The sequence below is a fragment of the Mesitornis unicolor genome, unplaced genomic scaffold, assembly GCF_000695765.1.
Source record: "Mesitornis unicolor isolate BGI_N332 unplaced genomic scaffold, ASM69576v1 scaffold14946, whole genome shotgun sequence".
NCBI classification, from domain to species: Eukaryota; Metazoa; Chordata; class Aves; order Mesitornithiformes; family Mesitornithidae; genus Mesitornis; species Mesitornis unicolor.
In genome coordinates this window covers 31,719-48,393 of record NW_010193080.1, presented here as the reverse complement: position 1 = coordinate 48,393, position 16,675 = coordinate 31,719, and the positions used below count along the sequence as shown (strand labels likewise).

The 16,675-nt window shown below is 43.5% G+C and overlaps 1 protein-coding gene across 1 annotated transcript in view; it reads right to left on the bottom strand.

Moving 5' to 3' along the window:
* Positions 1-340: 340 nt before the first annotated feature.
* Positions 341-16,675, bottom strand: part of ATXN2 (ataxin 2) — a gene marked incomplete at its 5' end in the record, with an annotated part of 43,289 nt that continues 26,954 nt past the window's right edge. Inside the window, 5 exons of the mRNA XM_010187344.1 lie at positions 341-997; positions 1,853-2,021; positions 5,316-5,543; positions 6,416-6,561; positions 16,019-16,151. Of these exons, the coding sequence (XP_010185646.1) occupies positions 969-997; positions 1,853-2,021; positions 5,316-5,543; positions 6,416-6,561; positions 16,019-16,151 (705 nt within the window). The remainder of the gene's footprint in view (positions 998-1,852; positions 2,022-5,315; positions 5,544-6,415; positions 6,562-16,018; positions 16,152-16,675) is intronic.

The window sequence follows — 16,675 nt, the reverse complement described above, 5'->3', positions numbered from 1 at the left end:
CCGTCTTCTCCCCGGTCATTTTGCTAAGGAACGCTTACCCCAACCTCCTTCTCTTCCTCCAGCAGCAGCACGTCTCGTGTCGTTCAATTGTCCCTTGGGTGACAGCAGCCAGGGCCGAGGCGTTGGGGAACAGACCCGAACACAGCAAAGTCCTTAAAACCTGCACATTTCTGCTCTCAAGACTTGTCATTTATTTTTTGCAACAGCCCTGCAAGGCAAACACGAGGGATTTGGTTCCGTGGCAGGGGAAAACAGGGCAAAGCCAAACCAAACCTTCACTGCAGCGCGGATGAAAGCTGGAGATCAATCCCGGTAAAACAAGACACGAACAGCGAGTAGGTCAGTTTTTAAAACTTTTTTTATTTTTTAATTTTTTTTTTAAGTTTTTATTTTATATTATCTACAAAGTAAAAGTTTTCTTAACTTAAAAGTTACATCACTGTCTCACGATAGTGATTATCTCATCAAACGTGATTTATAAATAATAATTCATCAGTTTGACGATTAGAATTTGTTGGTTTTTTTTTTTTACTGAACCTGTTTCAAGTTTAGTTAGAAGTAAAAGGGATCTCCAAGTCTTGATTTTTAGTGAGAATAGCAGCAAGAATCACTCTTGTTACTTCTTTTGCTAGCTGATGAGTTCGTAACTTTGAAGGGTCATTAAAAAATAAATAACTTCCAGTTTTCAGCAAGCAGAGTTGGGGCACTTGCAGGACTCAGATACAGTGCATGGAATTATGGAATAGCCCACAAGTTCCTAAATGCCTCTACTCAGTCCGAATCTCTCCCACTGCAAGATGAACTGTTAGCATTCCTAGTGGATGTTACAAGAAATCAATCTTTTTTTTTTTTTTTAAACAAAATAAAATGAAATTCTAGTTTTCTGTGCTTCCAGTTGGCAGAAGCAGTAGAAGGAGGGTATTTGGCCTACAAAAGGTATCCAGCCTTTCAGTTATTCCAGATGAGCCTTACAACTGCTGTTGGTGGTGGGCTTGTACTGTAAAGAAAAAGTTCAAAGGTAAATAGTAAATTGGCAAGCCACACAACAGTTTGCTAGTAAAGTGGTCACAGGACAACTACTGAGCTGAACTTTTGCCTCTTTTTCATATATTTCCTTATTTTTTTCCTTTTTTCTAAATGAACAAAACCAAACCCTGCATCTCCAGATGCCCTCTGGATGGTTTTTTTTCCCTACCTAACACCCGCAGTAAGCTTGTTCTGTTCACACATTCCCCAGGAAACAAAACCAGGTAATGACTTCACTACTAAAGTTTCAAGGCTGTTTGGAAATGAATAATAAAGAAACCCAGGTAAGGTTAAATTTAAAGCGGAAAGAAGTCATACACAGCACCTGCTTTTGCCCAAAAGTAAAGCTGCAGAATGTTACTCCGAATTAAAGACTGTCACTTTACTTCAGTCATTAAAGTCTAACAGCCCTACCCCCAAGCGGCGTTTTCACTCCTGTCCTCCAGACCGATCGCGTTAAATGTAATAAACCCCAGATCGTTATAAACAGGCTACACGGTCCATCCCCCACGCAAAACCACCGCACAGCCTGGAAGCACAGTCCCACAGCGCCAGTGTCTGCAGTCACCACTGCTCTAGTACAGCTAGCAACCTCTTTGCTAATTACCTACACCTCGACGCTCATCCGGGCTCGGGCTGGCAAAGTATAAACATGAACTGCAGAAACGGTCTGTCGCTACAAGGACACCTTAAGGTTGTTTTATTTATTGGTAATTTTTTAATTTTGTCGTTCTTTTTTTCCCCCGAATCTGGCTCGTAACGCTTCTCCTCGCTACCACGACCTGGCTCAGTTACGGTGCAGGTCTCCCGGGCACACACGCCTCACCTGAAGGGTGCGTCATATAGGGGAAATGTGTTGTTGTCGAGACTGGAATGGGCTGTAGTGCACTTTGAGCGATGGCGGCTTGGGGACCACCAGGTGGCTGTGTCGTCATTAGCATCATTGGAGCATGGGCAGTTGGGTGAGAAGGAACCATTCCTGACTGTACATGAGCCTGCAACAAAGAGCTCTTTAGTATCAACGGTCACAAGGAGGCACCACTCCTGGCCACGCGACTGGCCACGTTTTTCTCCAGCTCTACCAGTAAATCCGGAGATTTACTCCATTTTCACTAATTAGCTACAGGGATTAAGTCAGAGATCTTAATGCAAAAATAATGGTTTTAAAAATAATAATAATAATAATCATAATCATCATCATGGGGCTCAAGTCCTTACTGCTGGCTCGGAGTCACATGCTCAATTTTAACCATTTGGACAAGGAGCGCTGGGAGAAACGGCCAGCACTGAGCAGTGGGATATTTAACAAAAAATTAAAACCAACCCAAAATTCAGCAACAAATCTTCAAAACATTTGTTAGTAACCTACGTGAACGCACTTCCTGTGCGGGGAATGCACCGGGTACGCGCGCTGGGAGCCTGAAATCCCTTCCTCACCCAACTCCGCCTCTCCCATGGCTCCCTGCCCCAGAACCACCCGCTCCGGAGCCCTGTGCCCACGTTATCCTCCATCTACGCAGCCATTGCGAGATGAGTGATTTATGCTGTTTGTTCTGTTTCCAGTTAAGCTCATCACAGTTACGGTCCTTGTGTAATCTGAGCAATCGTGGTTAAGTCTCAGCGGAAAAAGGAGATTAATCTTTACAATGGCTGATCACCTTCTGGCAAACAAGTTCAGGAACTTGGCTTCTTTAGCTCAGAGCAGGTCATGACTTGAGAGGTCACCCGTTTTTTGGTTTAAAAAGCTGGTAAACACTAGGTTCTTAAAAGCACAAAACATTACGGAACTCTTAGAGCTCTCTGTGGGTTTCTCTTAAAAAAACAATAAAGTTTCTAAGGTTTGCTTTGACTTTCTACCATATCCCATTAACAGAGCACTACGGTGCACTGATTGCAGCCTCACAAATTTCACATGCCAGTAAAGACAGATAGCAGGTAGTGGCTACAATTTTATTTCTTAAAGACAAAAAAGGGTCACTTGACTCATCACAGACATTCCTCAAACTCTTTGTCAGGCTTGCACTGTATTGGTAGCACTCAAGAAGCCTTTCAAGGCAGGAACTGCAATTCAAATCTCACTCTTGCTCTAAAAACAGCTTAGAAGATAAGGCTGCGAAACAGAAACACCTTTCAGGCCCAGCACCATTTTCACTTTGACAAACATGCTATTATAGCAGCCATCACTATAAAGCAGCTATTCATATAGCAGCTGTATTCAACACACAACGTCGGAGAAAAATTCTCTGCTCAAACGCTTTGCAAACTGGCAGCTGACAGTGCTCTGTAATGAATTTTAAAGTACTGCTTCTCAAGTGAGATACCGAACAGCTCAAGATTCAGCTGATAACCTAAAGGGAAATTCGGTTGATCCCCCACGTTCGCCTAACTGGAATTCCTGCGACGTGGTATTTCAGAATCGTGTTCGGGAGTTGGCAATGAGGCTGCTAAGAAACTATTAAACCAGTGATTAGTTTTTCCTCCACATTGGGATAATTACATGCATTTAAAATTTCTTACAGAACCGCAGTTATTCCTTCACTAGAGATTTCTGACGGAACTACTTCATTTTGAAAAGTCAGTTAGCTTGGTATAAATATCACGGATTATAGATTGTAGCTTTCATCCTAAAAAAAATTACAGCAGAAGAGACTGCGCAAGTGTAAAATCCAGGGTAGGGCAGGCTTTGCCTGCGATTGCTAAAAAACCCTGACCCAGCAGTCAGCTCTGACTAAAAGTTGCATCTGATTTGCTTTAACGAGCTTTGCTTATTAAGTGCTTGGCACGCAGAAAGGGAGGCAACGGCCGCGTCCCGCAGCGCAGGCACGGGCCTGGCCGCGACGTGTACAGCACCATCGGTTTTACCTTTAAGCCGACTTTGAAGCAAACATTTTTCACGCTTCACTGAACGTGTTGCTAAGCCAGGAGCTTGCAGCGAGACTCTCCCGAAGGGGGGTGCGTGCAGAGCACCCCGAGAAGCTCCACAACCCAGGCATTCACACCAGAGTGGAGCAAGTGTCTTGTTTGTGGCAAAAAACAGAGCCTGGGAGGACAATGCCACGGGTTTGGACATCCTCTCCTTATCCTCCCGCAGTAAAAACGCAGAGAAATTAAAAGCCTAACAGAATTAAAAAGCTAAAAACTCGACACCAGTAAAACAATCCCTAACTATTAATTTGTTGCATTAACTGACTGTTCAGGGACCAAAGCAAAGATTTTATCAGAATTCTGCAAGGGACTGGACACCCATTAGTCTAACCTCCCTAATTACAGCTAGTCACGATATCCCAAACTACTGTCAACCTGCATGAGAAGGTGTAAGCCAGACACCAAGTACTCACTTGGCAGAAGAAACTGTGCAGGCAAATTACTGATTAATTGTCCATTCCTTGACAAAGCACACTAAATCTGTGAGATTTAGGAAACATCAGAAAATCTTTGTAATGCTGCTTTATGTAATGCAGCTCTTGGTTAATCAATCATAGGCTTCCCTTCCCAAAATCCTTATTTTGGTGAGTTGACAATAAGAGAGCAGTTAAGAGAGGTGGGTTTCTGACGCTGAAGCAAGGACTGTTGTTAAGTTGCCCAACAGTCATGGGGATCTCCTGCATAACCACACACAAGATACACACACACACACACGGTTCTCTTCGGGCAAGGATTGTCTCGCAGCCATCTGAACTGACCCTCACCTATCTCCCATTGCAGTGCATTGCTACTCCCTAGTAATCCGGTGTCGTATCTTTTATTGGATGTAAATGTGACTACAATGCGGAGCCTCAAACTGCCACCAAAAGCAGCAATTCAGCCTTCCTCCCCTCAGCTCCAACCTCTCTGTATGCCAGCTCTTCCTGTGATCATGCAGTGAACCTGAGCAGTGAACTGATTTGATTACGAAATAGCCTAAAAAGGGGGTAGGGGAGGCACGCTTCAGCTGAATCACGTCCCCAGTCTGGTTTGCTGCATGGCCAAAAAGTTCTGTGAGCAGAATGGTGGGGCAGGACAAGGGTGGGAGCCGGGAGCGGGGAAGAGAGCTCAATTTCTTTCAGTAGCAGTGCCACCTTAAGATGTCTTCATTAAACTACAGTTGCAGATGCACTGGATGTTGGAAGCTGAGGTCCAAATCTCTTGTAAAATTCTAAATAAAAGCAATGTACAGACAGAAACCTAAAGAACACAACAGGTAGTCTGTGCTGAGAGGTGACAGAATGGAAATCACTTCAGCAGGCCCGACTGTCCTAACTTTGTGGCATTAAGACATTTAGTCTTGAAGGTTGTTAAACTGTGTTTACCTGGGGGACATGGGCCATATGTGGCGGATTGGTATATGCAGGTTGAACATGGGAGGGATGAATGGTGAAGACTGTTTGTTGTGCTGTAGGAAAACTATTTTGTGGAGACTGCGTGTTGGAGCCTGGCGTCATGGAAGGAGGGGTTGGAGCTAGACCTGCGTGGTAAATTGCCGACTGCTGCTGTGGGTTTGCCAGGTGGAGTGCCTGAGCAGCCTGGTGCTGATGATGCTGCAAAAGACAAACAGAGAGACACAAAATCTTTTAGGCTCTGGTCTAGAAGTGAGACATTTTTGTTCTGTAAACTACAGTAAGAAAGGTTTGCAAAACTGCTCTTGGTCGTACATCTTTTAAGTGGCAAATCTAAGGACCACCACACGTATGGGCATGAGAAAACTCATTTCACTTCCATCAGGTTCATGTTCTCCTTGCACTAGAAATTCATGCAAGGAGGATCCTGGAAAATGGACCCAGGGTGACAGATAAAAGCAAGGAGAGCCCTCAGCCGTGAGGCTGGACATACTTCACAGCCGCACATAGCAGCCCAAAGTTACTACCAGTAGGTAACTAAGGCATGCAGCACTAACACGAGATCTCTTTCATTTTCATCTCCTTGTCTTTGACAAATCAATTGCTTCTCGGCATTTACGTGCTATTTCCAGTTGTAACCACTCATAGTAAAGCTCTGACAAAATTATGATCCTTCCTTAATCGTACCATGGAAACAAGCTATACCTCATCCCCTGGGAAGAGACAGAAATGAATGGTTGGACTAGTGGTCCTTAGTAAGGAAAATGTATTGCCACCAGTTTTCCTGCTAGATTATCTAACAAACTATGCCATGAGTCCTAGGCACTGCAAGCAGAGGAAAATTAAGTTATACAGCTCTACTTCCTTCCTTCCTTCCAGAAAACAGCGAGGAATCTAGACAACTCCTGTATCAGATCTGCCACATGCTGCTCATTTGGGCTACTTCTCCATCTTACCATTCTTCCTCTCAAAGAAATCAATACATCGATGCCAAGCACCAGACTGATGCAATACCTTCCAGCAGAGCGTGTTAAATACAATTTAAAGCCGCTCACTCCCTTGAGCTCTGTTACCTGCACGGGGCTAGGAGCAGGGTGGCTTCCAGCATGTTGGCTTTGCTGCTGGCCAGTTGGCGTGGCAGACGGCTGAGGATGCGGAGGATGTGGATGCAGGGTAGCATTAGGGTGGGCATACTGCTGAGCAAGTGAGCCAGTGGAAACTAGGATGAAAAAGAAGAATATTTAGCAACGGATACAGAACGTGCATCTTACCAAGTCACCATCTGCACTTGAAGATTTCGCTCTACCTCAAACATACTGTAAATATATTCCCTCCCCCTTCTAAAAAAATAGCAATAAAAAAATCATATTTATCTCGCAAATAGCAGAGTATCTTACCTTGCTTTTGTGTAGTTTGGTTTTGCAGGAAAGTCTATAAATAACCATAATTAGACAGTTCATCTTCCCTAGCTTGACAATGTAACAGATACTACATAGAAAAAAGCAGTATTTCATCTTTTGTTTTCTCAAACAGACCAGTTTCAAATCTCAAATTTATCATTGTCATACAATTTAGTTTTTCCTGAACCGTATTTTTCAAAGGTGTTACAAGCCATTTTTATTTCCACCATCCAAAAAAAATTCTTTGGCCTTATACCTGGCTAACCTCACCATGCTACTCTTCTGGAAATTGCTCACAGTACAGTCAGTGTAAAGTACATACACTGCATGTATGCGCAGGAGCTGTAGGGACACACCGTATGTACGTCACAGCTGAGAAAACTAAGGCTGCTGGAGCACCAAATTTCTGCTGAAGCCAGGAGCTTGCACTAAAATAACAAATCTTTCCTCCCCCCTCAAGGGAGTCTATTCTGGATCTCAAGGTTGCCATGAAATTCTGAATTCCTTGAAACGGTAGCAAATGCGGTACAAAATTCCAAACAAGGAAAAAACTTCACACCCAACCCTTTCGCACCAGTGAAACCACAGCTGTTGCTACAGCCATGCCAGTCTCCAACAACAAAGCAGTACCAACACGACCCTCCTCGAGGAGTCCTGCCCCGCTCTGCTTCTCAACGGGCCACGCTCAGCTGCTTTGGTTTGGGTTTGGGTTTTAACTTCTAAGGGAGTCTAAGAAAGTATGAAAAGCCATAATGATAGCAAGTCTTCCTTAAACACAAAGCACGCAACTGGAAAGCAAGACCCTAAGAAAATGAAGATGCTTCGCCTATTTTCCTCTCTGGCTTTCCTGACCCGTGCAACAACCAGCCCGCAGTTTGGGACTACACCTGCACGTGCCAACGGTCTCCGCTCCCTCCACTGTTACACCTTGGCAGGACCCAGGCTGGTTCTGCTGACAGCAGTGCTAAAAGTCAAACAGTCAAAGCAAACCATCAACCTGCTCCCGAATCTGTTCCCTGCAACCATTCCTTATTTGTTCTGGTACCTTTTTGTTGTTCGGACGAGTTAATTACTGCTTACTACCTATGGGGTTCCACCTTTTTAAAATGGGGTTTGCATTACATGAGAACTTGACGGCCAATAAAGCAAACCTTCAGAAGCGATGGGTTTTCTGCTGTGTTTCCTTGTCCCAGTAAATAAACCTGAAAAGCAGCGCACAGGGAGAAACTTGGGATGCGACCACTGTGCTGCACCCACTGCCCGGGCCCTCACAGCTGCTGAGGTGCCTGGGCTCGCTTGCACAAGGAACCGTTTTGCCGCAGCTCCTGAGGAGTTTCACTGTGCTGGGCTCTAAGTTCATGAACACACAGAACTGCTTGAGCGTATGTAAAAAGGGTGAAAGACAAAACGGGTGGAGAAAACGGACAAAAACGGAGCTGCATCTGAAAGCACAATACTCTGCAGCAAAGGCAAGTCTCAAAAGGACAGCACCCCCACTGTGCTCTATTGACCACACTGCTACCCGGTGCAAGCACTTGTTTTCCTCCCGTTTGGTTGGCTATAAAGCTTAGAAATACTAATTCTAAACTAGTCAAACTCACTAGAATACTTTTTTGTCTGACTGAGCCCTCTCTCCACTGTACAGACACGATGCAGGTCTCTCCTCTGCAAAATAACTGCCTGCCACATTTAACTGAATCCCGCCCGGCTGCTTTGAAAGCTCTGCTCTATCTCCACTGAGTAAATGGTCCAGCAGTGACGTGCACAGCAGTTTCAGGCTATTAATGCAGAGGAACTTCATATACATTTGTAACCCTAAATCCTGGCAGTTTGAGTTGATCCTAACATACTTGTGCGCGAGCATGTAAGCGTACAAGCGCACTCATACAATATAAACATTTCTAATGGACGGGGGCTCTGAAAAGTCAGTATTTTCTATGCACCCTGCCAAAACTATCAGTATTTTCTGCCACAGCACTTTGTGATGCTTTCAAATGCAAGAAAATTTGGGGTTTTTTTTCATATCACTACTAAAATTTACTTTGCAGCAGCACCTGAACCACGTTTCTGGTTGACTTCCAACCACGGCTCCTTCCTACGAGGACTACATGAAAATTATAAATGGCAACCCCGCTCATTTTTACAGTATGAAGTTTACAGTTTCCTGCAGTTTCCTTCCTTTCTCTGCCTCATTATTATACAACGCTCTGAAGGAGGCCAGGAGTTATTATCTCTGTCAAAGTAACAGAAATAAATGCGCAGAGGGATTGACTGGTTCGCCAAAGGGCACGCCACCAGAAATCCTCCTCAGCTCCCATCCCACTGCCGCAGCCGCAGAGCTTGCAGCCCTGACTACAAATTAACTTCACCTCCATTCAAGAGGTTTTATAACGGATATGAAATTTAATTCTGAGTTGGGAGATATTCAAGGCTTCCCACATCCTGCCGCATTACTTGTTAAAGAGCCCCCAAAATAATGTGGTACTCCCTTAAACCATTTGTGCAATTCATCTTTCATTTCTTCACAGCCAAGAGAATAATAAGCTAAGTTATTCTGAAGCAGATGCATTATACAATAAAGCTCACAATGAAGAATTTCTCTCTTAAGAAATCACTTAAAGCGAGGAATTGCACCCTCAAGAACAGATACAGAAGCCAGGGGAGGATCAAGTTTTGTCACAGCAGCAGCTCTTCCATAACCTTCTAATATCTTTCATCCATAACTTTGCATTTAAAGCACCACATTTTTATACTGAAGATTTTCTATTTGCCCAGCTTCTCCTCTTCCCCATTTTGTCTTTAACGAATCACTCTAATAAGTTGTACAAGTTTGGTTAAAACTAGTTCAGATGCTGCTGCAAATTAGGTTTTAATAGTAATATTCAAAGTCTTTTTTAAAAAAAAAAGCCATATGGACACTTATCTAAATCCTGTACGGATAGGGCAGAACAGCTCAGGATGAGTCTGAAATATGTGCACAGATCTTTTGATAGTTCAAACTTCAACTCGAGAAATGTAAAAGGATCTTCCACGTTGAGCTGCTGCAATTAATAGTTGCTGACAAACCAACGACATCTATGAGACCAGCAGACCTGTGAGAAAAGCCTTGCAAAACAGCCATGAGAAATCCACCTCCGCAGCCGTAACCAAAGCGCCTGCACTGTGACTTTTTGCCTGTTCACCACAACAGCTCACTGCACGTAGCAAACAGCAAACGAGATAAGACAGGAGGTTGGGAAAAAAGGGGGAAAAAAGGCCAATTATCCACCACTTTCCCCCCCTGACAGGGCTTTGGAGATTTTCCAAACGGCCGTGCTGAGAAAACTCCAGGAAAGAGCAAAACAGCTCTGCGTGTCTCCTTGCTGCCAGTAACCTCGGCTCGTTCCAGCAGAAATACACTGCTTTTCTCAGCCTTTATGCCTTAGGAAATGCCCCCTGTGCTAACCTGCTTCCTTTCAGCAGCATCTTCATCAGGTTGTTTCCATTTACACGTAACATTTAACTGCACTAACCTGGCAGGGATACACAGTGAAGATAAGGGATTCGGGAATGAAGTGAGCAAAACCAGCGGAGGGATTGAATTACTGAATTCAACTCTACAGAAGTGCAACCCATTTTCCTGAGAGGCAAACAAGCAGCAGTCAGCCACCAAACCCACAGGAGGAGCTGGAATCAAAAGAGGTCAGAGCAGCAGAAATCAAGCAGAATTCTCCCAGCTACGAGGGTGAATGCAAAAAACCATGTAATGTAATTTCATCTTTTCCCTGGTCGGAATTTCAATGCTGCCAATGGCGGTCATCGCTGGTCATCGTCCAAAGATGCACTGAAGAGCCTATTTTCAAGAACTGACCAGTTCTTCAAAACTATTGCCAGACCCAGTAAGATGGTGAGGATAACTACATTTAAAAGACCTGAATGGTAGGAAGCAAAGAAATAGCAAATGTTTCTTTCATAACACAAACATTTAAAGAAGTCATTTTACACAGGTAGAGTGGACTTCACTTAAAAGTTAATCCGCGAAAGGAACGAGCTTATTAAAGTCATTTCGGTGCACCAAACCAAGACGCGTGAAAACAGGACAGGTCGGCATCCTACGCCGCCAGCTCACGCAGAACCGGCTCTGTACAAGAAACACAGGAAGTCTGCTCCAAAGAGATTTTTGGAGAACCAGTGGCATTGCTCACATCCTTCTTGCATGAGCTAACTCAAAACAGCCCAGAAGAGCGCCTGGCATAGGCTGCATGGACTTACAGACTGATACAGCAATGAGACTCGGTGCAGGAGGAGCATGTTCGGAAATAGCCAGAAAATGCAGTCCTCCTCTCAGTTCATCCTGGAACCACCCTATTTCCCCCAAAACCAGCTTCCTCCAAGTGCTACCCCAGCACACAAGGCAGGCTTTTTTATCTGCCTTTCCCTGTATTAGTCTGTATTGGCCACATAACTGGTGCCATCCATCCGCCAAGGATGCCACGCATCGGCAAGGAGCCCTCATCTCATCGCCCTCTTTATAATAACGACGACTTCAGCGACACTGCAGTAACTCCATAAAAAGCTTCCTTCACCTCGGCTGCAACTCAAGTTCTCTTCTCCTGGGGTCACAGATTTTTCAAGAGATGAGGCACAAGATACTTCTCTTTTTAGGAGCCGATTAAGTTTTAAAATCCCATTTGAGCCGTGGAAGACAGGGAGTGAGGGTTCACCAAGGTTTTAAGCAGAGGCTGTCCCTGTGCAGCGCTCGCTTCTGGTTCAGAGGAAAAGACTGGGTAGTAAAGTTAGAGATTATTGGGCATACAAAATACATTTTAAAAGACCGAAAAATCAGCTTCCCGTGGTCATAGAAATCTGTTTGATAGCTTCATTCCTGTGCCCATAGAAAGGAGCCTTCCTACGTTTTCCACATACTGGTTTGGTGCAAGGAAACTTGTTCCCTCAACACGTCCCATTCCTTTAACATCTGTTCTTTAGAAAGTTCTTTGCTGTACAATCAAAATTAGTACAAAAAACCCAACTCACTGGCAAAGTAGAAAGAAGGGCCTGTCTCCTTGCTGTATGGTATTTTGGGACATGCTGAATTTGGGAAATAGAAAGGTAAATTAGCCTCTTGCCACGTGCATACTTCCCGTCTTCTGGAAAGGTCAGCATCATTCTTTTTTTTAAGATTGCAGAACCATGCAGATATGTTTATTTACTTAGGTGCTATTAGAGCTGGATATTTAGTTTCACAAATGAGTGGAGATGAAATAACACAAGTTTCAGGTAAGCCTTCCCTTCTGAACTGTGACGCTGAGGTCTTCAGTTTGTAATGAGCACAAAAAGAAACTTTATGACAATTAATGGTCTATTACAATGGACTGTAATCAGAAGGTTAAAATGTAATTACATTAAAACAGAAATTGGCCCCTTGCTTTTTCAGCTCTATCACTGCCATTAGCAGTTCCAAGACACCTTTGGTGACTGGATCACTCTTAGTCCCTGGAGCATCCTCTGCAGTTTATATTATATCCACCATTGTACTATCAGGGTAATAGAATTTACTCTACTGCTGAGACAGAAACCAGATAAAGTTAGAGACAACACCAGACCAGCAAAACATATGCAGGAGGGGAAAAGGGAAGGGAGAACGGGGACAGGAATGAGCACAGAACACAGGAAATGCATCTGTATAAAACCAAGGTCTGGTTTTACACGAGTTTGTTTTCAACACAAAAGTAAAGCTTTTCAGAGGACTCCAGTGATCCGAAAACACAGGCAATACAGCTACACGGTGAAACTAGCACAAGTTCATCGTCACAGGCATGAAAATATCCACCTTCTGCTCAGGTAACCACATTTTCCACTGACAGCACAAGACAAGCTGAGGTCTTTGTGCGGTCTGGGTCAAACCGCAAGCCGCGGGCAGCAAACTCTACAGCCCAGTGGTACCTGGACTGGGGAGACTGCACAGAGCCAACGCTTTGGGATTGATGTGCTCTGAAACCAGCGTGAGGTTCAGTGGGGCAAGAGCAACAACTCCACGTTCAGGTATGTGCGTGTGGCAGTGCCTGCACTGCAAACTCCCCTTGTAAGGACATTTAAGCGGTTCATGTCTCCAGAAGTTACGAGCTGAAGTGTGTAACAGACGGGACGAAAGACATTTGCTTGGACACCATCCTTCTCAATTGTGTTTTGAGGGGAAAAACCCAATGATTTCAACACTCCTCCGTCATACATTCAGGTGGGTCTAGTGGTGCTCTGCATCTCTTGCGCTCTTGGCAACAGCAGGTTGGGGAACAGGAGCAGGACACGGTAACCACTGGCAAGGACATCCCAGAAGTGCAGGAACAGCCCATTAAACAGCATCAGACTAAAAGACTTTCCTTGCACATGGAAGAGTGTTTATCAGCAAGTGTAGGTCACTGTATGTATTTCGGATTCGGCTGTCTCTCCACAAGACAGGAAGGAAAACAACCCCCAGATTTTGGCAGTGAGGGCAGTTCACTGAATGGACCAACAGGCATTTCTCTTCGCTGGCAGGCACGCACTACTCGCCACGGACTTTTAACTTGTCCCAGACCATGAGTGAAGATGGAGTTTCAGATCTCACCAGAGAACATTTCACACCTTAAGAACACTTCGTAAGCAGTGCCCCCCAACCCCCACGTCTCAGCGCAGTTGTCCATGCAGACTTCTTCTGTCTAGCACATATGCAGGAAAAAAACTGAGTGAATTTTCCAAGAATCATCTCAGAGAAAGCTCTAATACCTTGAAGGATAAAAGGGCAGGATGGCCCACTGAATCCTGGTCTCAGCAAGGAGGAAAATTAATTTTAAAATAATATTTTGTTTAAAAAAAAAATCACATTTTCAAGAGCCAAAAGTAAATCTGAGAACTTGTTTGATCAAGTGCTCCAGGAATCAAAAGCAGCCGCGGTTGTTGTTTCTCAGGAAGTTGTTACTCTCTAATTTCAAATTTGTTTTAAGAGAGGACCAGAATCAAAGTGCATTGGTACATTTAGTTCAAAGGTACTGCGGGTAAACTTCAGACTCCCAAAATACAGCACACCAGTTACGGACACTTCCTCATAGTCTCTCCATCAGATGCGAATGTCTCCAGCACGTTGTTCATTAGCAATGTACTCTGTAAGCAGCTGATATTTATCACCTTATCTACACTTTTCCCAAGCGTTCCCACATCAACAAATGGAAGCTGAAGTGGACAAGTTACAGGCACACTCGGAGGAAACACAGTCCGTCTAGGCACGGTCTTCAAGTACTCCTCACATGGAAGACTTGCAAAAATCTGCATCGAGACAGCGCTGCACTACATCAGAAATCATTTCATGTGCAGTTAACTATAAAATTTGTAAGTTAAGGGTAAATTTGAGACAATTCGCTCTCACTAGGCAATGCACACAGCAAGACATACTCTTAAAAATCAAAGTGTCTCACATGGAGTTCACGATCCATCGGGGTTGAATGGTTTCAATAACAAGGATTTCAAGCACTTGATCATTTACTGGGAAGGTGGGAGAATATTTGCAAGTAGCTACTTGAAAGAACTGAGGACATGCAATTTCTGGTAAATTAGGTGCTCTTGGAAAAGTTACATTTAATTACACGGCAGGAAATACCAAAGAATTCTCAAGTATGACCCGACTTAGTTGTTTGCAGTGGTAGGCAGTCACATACCTACACCAGACAAGCTGCAAAACCAACCCGAAATGCGATCTAACAGTTGGAAGGTAGAATATCCGTGGAAAAACTAGACAGGAATCTGATCAAAGCCAACCAAGGGAACGGGCTGGGACTTCAGTGCTGCAGAGGCCACTGGTCACAGCAGATAAGGGTGGTGCACCATGGGAGATTGCTAGGAAGTCACATGCAACCATTCTGAACCAAATCTCAGATTATCTCATGTCTGGTTTTATTTTAATTAGGATTTGAGAGGAGAGTTTTCACCAATAAAGGTCCGCAAGCCTTTGATCGTTCGCTTTATGGGAATTCTATTTAATCTGATGGAAAGGCAAACAGAAGATCTGTTTACATGGACACCTCAAACACAGGAGTTGAAAAGATCAAAGTAATACAATTAGCAAGGACCTGTGGGAGAAGGACTTAATCTCTACGAGTAACTTCCATTTCAGCTGCAGCACAAATGAGCTGAAATGCTCTTCCTCCAAGTGTCAAAAAAGGTTTCTCTCTATTAATTTTGTTTCTTAGCTATGTTACCACACTACTGCAGAGATCTGACAGGATGTTTTCAGCTGGGTAAGACACAGACTTTAAAACCATCAGAATTAATTTCACACTAAACTTCAGATTCTCAGCCTTGTAAATGTTCATGACACATCGTGGACTTCCATTAAGTAGCAGCGTACAACTGAGCACCGGAAAACATACAAAGATGTCTACAGGTACAGAAAATCTTTTATTAGAATCTAAGTCAATAATATACGTGACCCAATTAAAGTCTTCCTCAGATGCTGTAACAAGTATTGAAATGCCACGTTTCCAAGAGACCATCTGCTGGTTTTGACATTTTATGACAATTTCCCAGCCTTCTAGCAACCTTGATTCTACCTCTTCCAAAAGCATGTTTTGCAGGGAGTTTTTTCCTCTGAATTGGGCATAGATCAATCATACATTCACAACACTTTAGAAGTTCTTTCACATTTTACTTGGTAACAAGGTAACCCACATTTTCAGCACTTCACTGTAAGTGAAATATGCCCATCTGATAATGCTAGAGACTAATGTCAAAGTCAGAGCAATACACGAGCCGTTTTACGAACTTATTCTTGACTTATTCTTACCAAAAAGGAAAGGTAAGCAACACATTTTATTTTGCTTAAACAGCAGTGTTCATACTGTTAATAACGCTAGTAGTACCATAAAGACAGCATTTCACTAGTTGTCAGAACTAAAGTCAAGTTTTGAAACTGAGGTCAGAGCCTTGCAATCAAACAAGTCCTAATTATAATCAAGAAACAATCAAGGGATGTTGTGTCAAGAGCATCAAGAGAACGTGAACCAACTTCTTTCAGCAGATATTCTTTAGCGGCTCCCAGGTTGCAATCTCATCTTGGTCACTGGCATCCTACTGAAATCAGCACACTTGAGTTGTCATTTTAACCCGGTGCCTCAGTTTTCAAGGCTCTGCTCATCACCTTACGAAATATAAACCACATCTACGGGTGTAATCTGAACGATACCCACGTCTGAAGCTTGAGATTAAATACATCCCTGCACAACTTAAGAACTTAAAAAGTTACATATAACACAAAACGTTTCCTACCATACATAGCATGCGTCTGTTCATGCGCACCATACTGTGTTGCAGAAGAAGATACTAAACCAGGCTGTGCGTGTGTTGGTGGTGCCATCATCCTAGCGTTGCCCTGTATTACAGGGCTATAAACATGAGGATGCTGCAGTCAACAGAAATAAGAAAACACACAGTTAATTCGAGGACTATCACAAAGAAATTAGTGTCATCTAAACAAAAATTATGCACTTAGAAACACTCGTTGCTTGGCCTTACTAAAATACAGAGCAAACTACTACTGCAATTATCCCAACTGTTTCTAAAAATATAAGGGCATTTTCTGCAGAGGGCTAGAAACTGAAAAACCATTGGCATACCTAATTTTTGCCACTCTAATAATGTGTGTAATTATATATGTATCTAATTACATATGTATATTTAAAAGCCTTTGAAGTAAGAGGAGAACACCCAATAGTTTATCTGTTCAACACATAACTAAGAAACGTCCCGGCTATGACCTGAAAGGAATTCTTCTAAGAGCTAAAAAGGCAGTATCAATAATAAATGCCAACTTCTAAATGGACCTTAAAATTGATTACAGCCTTTGAAGCGCATTACGCCACCACCAAACACGCTCCAGAAGGCAGAAACCGCTCAGCGACCTCTCACGACCGGAGACAACAGGGT